The sequence below is a fragment of the Mytilus edulis genome, chromosome 9 (genome assembly GCF_963676685.1).
Source record: "Mytilus edulis chromosome 9, xbMytEdul2.2, whole genome shotgun sequence".
NCBI lineage: Eukaryota > Metazoa > Mollusca > Bivalvia > Mytilida > Mytilidae > Mytilus > Mytilus edulis.
The window spans coordinates 61456958-61467649 of NC_092352.1; the positions used below are offsets into that span (position 1 = coordinate 61456958).

Genomic DNA, 10692 nt, shown 5'->3' on the forward strand with positions numbered 1-10692 from the left:
ATATAGCATCACTCGGGGAATCCTTCCTCAATCATCTCAAACATATATCTAAGTGAATTTCCGAATATTGGTTTACCTCTTATTTATTTAAAATGAGGTATCAAGTGATAATTTTACTGTTTTGTTTAATAAGAAACTACTTGCAAATCAGCCTTAGTGATAATATTTGTTTTGACAGTACAAGGTAAGTGTTTGTGCTGACGTAAAGCACACTTAAGGGTGTAGTGTTTGATCAAATCGAAGAAGGTCTTTCTTTTTGCAATTCTGACACCCCGTGAAACTTAATATCATCATTTAGTTACAAAACAAATATACATTCTAACAGTAGCTGCTTGTAAAGATAATTTCGTAGATTGTCATGGTGCATGAAAATAAAAAGTTAATGTGTAATAAATTTATTGTATCAACTTAAGATTATGAAAGGATGATGCTATGTTTTGGTCTTTTTTTCTTGATTATATTTTCAACCGTTTATAACTATCTATTCAACTAGTTGTTTTTTCAAATATCATACCCCCACTCCATACTAAAGTAAATGACTGTTATTTTATAGAAATGAGACAATTTAGTCATTTTATCATTTGATAACGAAATAAAGGCAACAGTAGCATACCGCTGTTAGAAATTCATAAATCGATTGAGAAAAAATACGGGTTTCAAACTAAAACTGAAAAATAGCAAAGCTTTACATTATTTGTTTCGAAAGTCGACGCCGCTTTTTTGTATTTTAGTCTAAAAAATTGAAGAATTGATTGTCTCTACCATAAACCTTTTGGATATCAAAATTTTAAAAACAAAATCAAAATTATGCAACAAAACCCAATACACCCAATACAATTTTCAACGAATAAAATGTTTAAATAAGTTATAGTTTGCATTTTAATCAAAGAAAATAACGACCTTACTTACACAGTCACTATATTCTGCCTGAAAGAAGATTTCAGTGAAACTTGGTATCGTCCGGGTTATTTTGTCAAAGGAAAGATCTTTCAATCGGAATGAAAATACGTTTCTATTTAGATATATAAGTGAGCAATATTCTGAAACAAACCGTACAAAGATAATTGAAAGCTTCTGAATGCAATTGATATGATAACGGGTCATGTCATATATTAACAGACTTTAGCGGAGAAACAAAAACTCTTTTTAGACAACAGCTCCCTGGCAGAATAATTGTTTGTGTTCATTGTTTTTCGAATACAGTGTTTTTAAAATTTCACGAGAAAAAAAGAAGAACAATCATGAATATGCTGAAGGGCCAAGTGAGCTTTTCTCATCACTTTGCGTCCGGCGTCCTTCGTCCGTCGTCGTTAACTTTTACAAAAATGTTCTCCTCTGAAACTACTGGGCCAAATTAAAGCAAACTTAGCCACAATCAAATCTTCTCTGAAACTACTTGGCCAAATTAAACCAAACTTGGCCATAATCATTATTAGGGTATCTTGTTTAAAATATGTGTCCGGTGATCCGGCTAACCAACCAAGATGGCCGTCATGGCTCAAAATAGATTATAGGGGTAAAATGCAGTTTTTGGCTTATAACTCTGAAACCAAAGCATTTAGAGCATATCTGATATTATAGTAAAATTGTTTATCAGGTCAAGATATATCTGCCCTAAAAATTTTAAGATAAATCGGACAACCCGTTTTTGGGATGCTGCCCCTGAATTGGTGATTTTAAGGAAATTTTGCTGTTTTTGGTTATTATCTTGAATATTATTATAGATAAAGATAAACGATGAACAGCAATAATGTTCAGCAAAGTAAGATTCACAAATAAGTCAACATGACCGAAATGGTCAGTTGACCCCTTTAGGAGTTATTGCCCTTTATAGTCAATTTTAACCATTTTTCGTAAATCTTGGTAATCTTTTAAAAAAATCTTCTCCTCTGAAACTACTGGAGCAAACTTGGCCACAATCATCTTTGGGGTATCTAGTTTTAAAAAGTTGTCCGGTGACCCGGCCATTCAACCAATATGGCCGCCACGGTTAAAAATAGAACATAGGGGTAAAATGCAGTTTTTGGCTTATAACTCAGAAATCAAAGCATTTAGAGCAAAATCTGACGAAGTTAAATTGTTTATCAGGTCAAGATCTATTTGCCCTGCAATTTTCAGATGGATCGGACAACCGGTTGTTGGGTTGCTGCCCCTGAATTGGTAATTTTAAGAAAAGTTTGCCTTTTTTTGTTATTATCTTGAATATTATTATAGATAGAGATAAACTGTAAACAGCGATAATGTACAGCAAAGTAAGACCTAAAAATCAAAAGTCAATATTTCCAAAATGGTCAATTGGGCAAAGGAGTTATTGTCCTTCATTAAAGTGAGAGGGTTAGCGCTATAGAACCAGGTTTAATCCACCATTTTCTACATTTGAAAATGCCTGTACCAAGTCAGGAATATGACAGTTCTTGTCCATTCGTTTTTGGTGCGTTTTGTTTTTTGTTATTTGATTTTGCCATGTGATTATGGATTTTCCGAATTGATTTCCCTCTAAGTTCAGTATTTTTGTGATTTTACTTTTTTGTATAGTAAATTTTTAACAATTTTCATAAAATTTGTAAATTTGTACTAACATTTTCCACTGAAACTACTGGGCCAAGTTCATTATAGATAGAGATAATTGTAAGCAGCAAGAATGGTCAGTAAAGTAAGATGTACAAACACATCACCATCATCAAAACACAATTTTGTCATGAATCCATCTGCTTCCTTTGTTTAATATTCACATAGACCAAGGTTTTATTTCTTATGGCACAACACTAAATACGTAGATAAATTAATGAATAAATTATACCATATTCCATGATAATTCTTAACTGGATTACATGTTTTAGGTTGAAGCATTATGATTGCTGCTATAACTACGAAATGGTCAATGGCATATGCACAGGTATGTTATTTACTTATTTTGTATGTAACAAACTTAATGTTTAAAGTTTATATGGCAATGAATATTTGAATTGAATTTTAATTGTTATTCTACCGATTGAAATTATGTGTTTATATTGATACCATGTGGACAATCCCGCTATTAAGTAAAACAATACTTATTATTACTTACTGTCTTGTTTTTTCTTGTAATTTGCATGTGTACAAATTTGTTTTTATAAATGATTTCAAAGTCGGTTTCAAGTATTACAGCCGACTGGCGATGGTATATTTTTACGAATTGTTCATTTGATTTTGTAAATAATATCAATTATGAAAACTTTATTTTTATAGTATACTAATTTTTCATAGATTTATCATACATCTTTTAATACTAGTATGCAAAAATGGAACGACTTCCAATCCTGGGAGCCGATGTATGGCATGTGATAATGATACGTATGGTCACAAGTGTATTGAAAAGTGTAAATGCAATCATTTTCATAGGTATGTATTTTTATTTGGTATTTGAAATAAGCTGAGAATGTCATTTAAGATCGAAAATAAAGGTCGATTTCGTGTTTACTATTTCGATAATGGCGTGACTTGTCCTGTACCAATTCAGGAATAAGATAATTGTTATCAAATACTACATTTTTATGTATATTGGTATTTATTTATTTTTTTACAGTTTAATTATTCTGTTGTTCCGTTGTTTTTCTCAAATAATTGATGATTTTTCCTCATTTTTGGGGTTTGTGACCTTTATTTGTTTGCGCCGTAGCGATTTATGACTTAGTTCTATCTCTCTTTTTTTGAATTTATTGGGATGAATTTTGTCATTTTGATGTCACTTTTGACTTAAAAGCATCACCATAACCATATATGTAATAAATGTTTGAATTGTCAAACCAAACAACACTCAATAGCAGTTTAATATTCAGAAACGTTGATTTGTCTTGTCACGTACATGTACATTGCTAACTTATTGTTTTTATTATATGTTAAAATGACAAACTTTTCAATATATCACTTGATGTACTTCAATAAACAATGAAGTAATCTTAATTACTTATTACACAATCAATAGGTGTGACCCTGAGCTGGGATGTATCCGTAAAACAAGCATTTCAAAGATATTTACTACATATGGAGGTGAGCCCTACGATCATTCACATTCAGTTTATCGAGACTTTGTTCTAATTAAATTCTAATTTGTAAACTCAAACGAACATAAACTATTTATCAAATAAATACAAACTCTTACATGGGAGCGGCCACTTGCAGAGTCAAGCTCACATTTTATTATAAATATGAGTATAATATTGTGGAAAGTTCATATAAATACACATGTATAAGCAGCTTGATCTGGTTTTTCCATAATTATAGTGGTCTATTAATCTTAAAAATTTAATTTTGCAAAATGCTACTGTACATTTTGACTGCAATCGCTCGAATGACTCTTAACCACCTCAGTTCATTCGTGCATGAACTAAATATTCTAATCGAACCGACCTTACTATAACTAACCAAACACGTGTAAAGTATAAACAAACAACATTTTACATGTTCGATTTTGTACAACTTTGATAAATACATTGATATATTTGTATAAGTTCTGTTGCTGGTATTGAGATACATTGTTATAAAAAAAAACTATTATTTATAGTCGTTTTCTATATTATATAAGATAGATGCTTGAAATGTCTATACCATATCAAGTTTTTGTATTTTCAGTTACCTTACATGCATTCTATAATACCTGATTTTGCCTTTTTATTTTCCAAAAGAGTACAACGTCATTAACATCTTTTGACGTGTGTTAATCAATAAATGTGTTGTTTATTTTCAAATGTATCATCACACATGAAGTAAACGATTATATACAAATATATATAATTCTGACATGTAGCACTCTAAACGGAAAATCTTACGGTCCTGTTTTTCCTTCATTTTAATCAGCTCAACGAACACAATAACCGTGTGCCAGCCTGCTTATGTTAATCTAGATTGAGCTTTTTACGACACCGTTAGAAGGTCATAAAACTAATAATGGGGATGAAGAAAGTGTCAAAGAGACAACTTCCCGTCCAAAGAGCAGAAAATAGCCAATGAGTCTTCAATACAGCGATAATACCGTCATTGTTCTGTCTTTGAAAGATGATAATAATGGGACATTCAAATAATTTATATTTTAGTTCCAGGATCGGGAATTTAACAAAAAATTAAAAACAAAACATAAAAATAACAACAGTCAATCAATCGCATCTCCGAAAACAAAAGTAGTAGCAAGACAGTTAAAATCAGGGGTGGATTTTATGTAAAACACATGTTGCAAATGACAAGAACAAACAATGGAAAACACCTGTATTGGTGTTCTTCATCTCGATGTAAAGGAAAATTATCCAGTATGTACGTAGGACTCTCACTTCCATGTCTCTTCCACTCAAGTAAATGTGTACTTAATTTTCAAATTTATCTTTCAAAGATAGGAATGTAAGCCACGCCTTCGTGTTACTTATCTAAATTGTGATGTAGGTTCTCAAATAATACTGAACCATATACGATTGTTTCAAATAAACCAAATTGGTAATGTTTGGTGTATAACATCGAGACTAGGGCGGTAATTAATTACGCTGACGTCAAAATGCCCATTATTCCCCTCGATTCGAATTAATAGGAAGGATGAATGAAAGCTGAAAATGATTAGCATTGGAGATGTTGCTTTTTGAACATTGCAAACTGTGTGTCATATATGCCAAGTGTCAATTCAATGTTTTCAAATAATTCAAACAATACATTAACGAAGCATTTAATCTTTATTGTTTTATTGTGCACGTAAACGTGTAATATGGATAAAATGCATACGATACGACTTTTTCTAATGACTAAGTAAGTTAACTAAAATCAAATTTTGCAACTTCTATATGAAACACTTTAGCACAAGTGTTCAAATGAACAAATGATTTGAAAGCATTACATTATTTATCTGTAGGAACTACTGAACCATCTTCACTTTCCAGTCAAAGAGTCACTGCAAAAGAAACAATTGTTACAGGGAAAGCTAATTTAAAGAATAACAGTATGTACTTATTGTCTTGATAACACATTTACTGCATTTAAACATGAAATACGCCAGCATTTCATTTTTTGTAATATTTATACTTTGAAAAGTCTATACATCGCATACTTTTTACATTTGTGTCGTCTTGGGCGATAGAAATACAATAAAGTTTTCAATATGGAAAATGTTGAAAAAATTGAACATTTTTAAGTAAAAAATGATAGTATGTAAATGATTTGAAAAAACATCCAATTGCCTTTTTGGGACAAATGATGACGGAGCATTAGGAATATCGATAAAATTGAAGTTGAAATCTATATTTAAGGTGGGCGGTAGAAGAATGTCACGAAGTTGGTAATGAACTTTTGTCGAGCAAATAAATCATACACATTTGGATCCTTATTCCACTGTATTCACTTATATGTACCTTGTACATGCTGTATTCATCAATCTCCATACTTAAGTTGGCTTAAGACGAATTTGGCTATTTATTTTAGGTATTTTTGACATATAGCTCTATAAAGGTTTCGGTACTTAAACATCTTCGGATTTCAAATATTTGGCTTTGAGCGTTCCTGATGAAGGTAAATCCAGAAAAGCGCTTCGGACGCAAGAAATTATTAAACGTGTTGTTTTCAATTTTCTTAGCATACTCAAATGTACTTAATATCAGAAGCAAGACAACTTTTGAACTACAAAACTATTACAATTTAATTGAATAAAACCAACTTGTATATGAGTCTAAACTGTGTCAGTTTTTCTGTTATTTTCACTGTCAAATATTCCAACCATACGGCTTTAGATTCTCAACATTCACTACGACAATTCACTCTCCCCTCCTGGTGAGACACTCATTTGAAGTCATGGTTGTTAAACACTTGTGTGTTGTAATAGAAAGCAGGTAACAAGTGGTTGAACGGGAAAATTTATAACAAATTAGTTTATTTATATTTCTTAAGAATTAATCTAAAACATTATACCTTTCCATGGTTTTGTTGTTGACACCAGTGAAATAAATTTACAAAAGGAAAAACATTTTCATATAGTGACATCGCGCCTAAATCAAAGATTATCCTGGTGTAAAAGTGAAAAGTAAATGTATACGAGTTTGTAAATACAGGTGTTATAAAACTACATTCTCTTTTTTTGATTAATTAAACCAATTCTTGTTATCATGAATCACTTTTGCAGGGTCTTCAAAAGCTGACTGGATGATTTATATCCTGTGTATTACTAGTTGTTTCTTTTTTACTGTGTTTTGTCACTTGATCCGCACATACAGAACGCGACGATCACTTGAAGTAAGAATCATCAATGAAAACGTTGCCTCCGAAACCTTAACTCTATATATGAGCGACAATAATGAAGGCGACAAGAAGCCATTAACATTTGTCAAGACATGATCACTTCATACACACAAATCATCTAACAATGAAACTATAAACTTTGTGTTTAATGGCGAAGAATATAATACATCAGGCAATGAACACGATGAAGCTGATTATTTTGATATGTATTTCGAAATAGGGGAAGATATCAATCACCAAACAGAATCTGAAGCATTGCAAAAAGATCCAAATGCATGTCAAGTTTCTGTTACTGTTCATCAGTGTATCGCCCGTTCTTCATTGTCTCATGAAGATGATACCAGTAATATATATTCTAACGTGTATATGCCAGTGCGGAAAGACAGGAAAATGAAGAAACAGGCCAATGAAAGCCATTTGTCGTCAGATAGTAAAACGGTTATTGATACAACACTGCCGTTCTTTATCCCATCAACATTCCGAACTTTACATGATTGGACAAGCAAATGTGCCGGATCGGAGAAAACAGTTGATGCTTGTAACTCAATCGACTCGTACGAACAAAAATCGATCAAAAACGAAAAGTCGAAGACATTCTAGCATGACCCTATTCGTGGTGACTTTGAGTCAATAGATAAGTCAGTGAAACGGGTTTTAAACAACCTTTTGTTATTCCCTACGAGATTCATTTAGTAATTTAGATTTAGTTATTGTCAAGTATATTAAAAGGTTATTTTAGACTGTCAAATTATTTTGCAAATCGACTGTTTTTTTATTTTATAGGTATACAGTCTTAAAATATAAATTTTTATATGGGAATATATCGAATAATCAAGATTCAAATACAGTAACGGCCACATATGTTTCTGTGATTTCGACTTGAAAATCACATAGCGATAAACAAAAATCGATCATATCCAGGTCATTGCTTAACCTTTACCATTTACCATTCGGCAGTGCCTCATAGAATATTTATGAGGATTTGCACATTGGCATTACAAGCCTAGTCTTGTTAAAATCTCCATATCTACTAATGAAAATACTAAACACCACAAACTACTAATTCAGTACTGTTGAGCATATATTTTACTTGACAAGACTCGACACAACCTCGACCGTACTTAACTCTACTGGAATTGACTTACTAATCTGATTGAATACTTGATAATCGTGTTAAAGTCTGACCATGGTCTTAACAAATGTTCGACCAGTCTCGACAAAAACTCACCTTACACACCACGACAATTAAAGCTTAAAATAACATAAAAATTGCTGTCACTTTGTCTTTCTGTTAAAATCATGTTTAGTTCCATCACCACATTTGCTGTAGATGGATGCTGAGTAGACAAAATACCAAACCATAACCCTAAACTAATCACAAACATAGCGGTAGTCAACTGGCTTACATCATTTCTTTAACTTTTGTGCTGGTAAACAGCTAAGTGTGTTTCTTGAAGGCAACACGTTATATTTTATGACGCATTCAAATGAGTTAATGGAAATCGTCGAAAATATATTAAAGGTATAAATTTGTCATAAATGGTTTTTAATATCTTCCTCATAAGTGTCATATACAGGAAACTTAAACAGAACAATGAAGTATCCATTTCCTATTCTCATATTTTTTCATGGATCAATAGCCAGTACATGTTAGTTGCTACAAAAGTTCTTGTATGGATTACATTACAAACGCAATAGAATGATCAACGTACACTGAACTTTAAAACGCCAATGAATTTCACATATCACTTAACATATCATTTAATCTTAACTTAATTCGAGTGTCACTGTTGAGTCATTAGTAGACAATATACGCGTCTGGCGTTAACAATTTTATTCCTGGAATTGATAATGAGGTTCTTATTTTATTATTTTAACGAGTATGAATATACAAAATATAGGCCATGCATCAAGTCCTTAAAACCGTTAGATTGTAGTTGTATTACTTTTAAAGATTATCAGTACCGCTGAAGAGTAACATTAGATTTGAAGAGCAACAAATTTGACGAATACCATTATACTACATATTTGATGAGCAATAAAAGTGTTTGAATACAGACAATCAGTTTTTTAAACAGGAATATACACGAAATATTTCGGTTGATTCAGAGCACCTTTTTAGAACATTTTATTTTAGATATCAATCTATTTCAATTTGACGTGACGGAAAAGATAATAAATTTATCCAGTAAATTCGATTGGACAATCGGTCCCTCCAATACTACATGAAACAAGAGGCTCTAGATGACCTATATCACTCACCTTAATCTGTGTGTATATCTATCAAAGATCACTCTCCAACATTTCTCCTGTCGGATTCTATAATTGTTTCAAAATGATAGACAACATTCGTTTCTTACCCCTATGTTCTATTTGAAGCCATGTCGTCTATCTTAGTTTTCAAGTATTTCATACAACACATTTTGTAAACTAGATACCCCATAATGATGTGTCAACGTTTGGTGAAATTTGACATAGTTGTTTTAGAGAACCAGAGTTTTGTAAAACTATCGACGTCGACGATGAATGACGGACGACGGATGCTAAGTGATGGGAAAACCTGTCAATGCCCTAATGAACAGGTGGCCTGAAATGGAATTTATATTTCGAAATACAGGGGTTGATCAATGATCATTTCATTACGTGCAACTAAGATAATGAAATAAAGAATATTTTACTGTTACAGCAAATCACAAGAGCAGTGCATGTAGGATCTCGGAATTTGAAAGACAAGCGGTTTCAATTCAAGCTGAAGGAAGGACAAAGATATGTCATTTAAAAGATATAAAATAATTCAAAATCCGACTTAAATTAGTCAAAATATGGAAATGAAAAGAGGTGAAAAAAAGTTTTATAGAAAATTTTGGGAACAGATTAAAGATTTCATAGTACCAGTTTACAACTATTGCTATAAAAAAGGAGAATTAACAAACTCCCAAAAAATTGGAGCCATATCTCTCTTGTTTAAAAAAAATGATCCCCTCTCCCTTGATAACTATAGACCTATTACATTATTAAACTATGATGTTAAATTACTAGCTTATGCCTTAGCGCAACGACTAAAATCAGTACTACCAAAAATCATTCACTCTGATCAAAAAGGTTACATAAAAAAACAGATACATAGGTTTTAACATAAGACAAATCCAAGACTTTATTGATTATTCTGAAAAATTTAATGTAGATGGTGCAATTTTATTTTTAGACTTTACTAAAGCTTTCGACTCACTTGAGTGGTGCTTTATGTTTGAATCTTTAAAAACATTTGGTTTTAAAAAAGAATTCATAAAATGGGTTGAAACTATGTATACAGACATAAAAGGATGTATTTTAAATAATGAATGGGTGTCTGCTCCCTTCAATACATTTCATAGAATTAGACAAGGATGTCCGTTATCTTCGTTAATTTTTGTCTTGTGTGTTGAAATAATGGCAATTAAATTAAGA

At 31.7% G+C, this 10692-nt stretch overlaps 1 protein-coding gene across 2 annotated transcripts; it reads left to right on the top strand.

Moving 5' to 3' along the window:
* LOC139490384 (uncharacterized) lies at positions 1-8050 on the top strand. 2 transcript variants are annotated; one of them, XM_071277195.1, is made up of 4 exons: positions 1-184; positions 2841-2896; positions 5870-5956; positions 7130-8050. In XM_071277195.1, exons 1-4 carry the CDS (start codon positions 93-95, stop codon positions 7339-7341), a joined length of 447 nt encoding a protein of 148 aa, XP_071133296.1. In that variant the 5' UTR covers positions 1-92; the 3' UTR covers positions 7342-8050. The 2 variants fall into 2 exon arrangements, 1 of the variants encoding a protein (XP_071133296.1); XR_011656307.1 differs by lacking the exons at positions 1-184; positions 2841-2896; positions 7130-8050 and adding exons at positions 3268-3381; positions 3965-4029 and having other exon boundaries at positions 5870-5962.
* The last annotated feature ends 2642 nt before the right edge of the window (positions 8051-10692 follow it).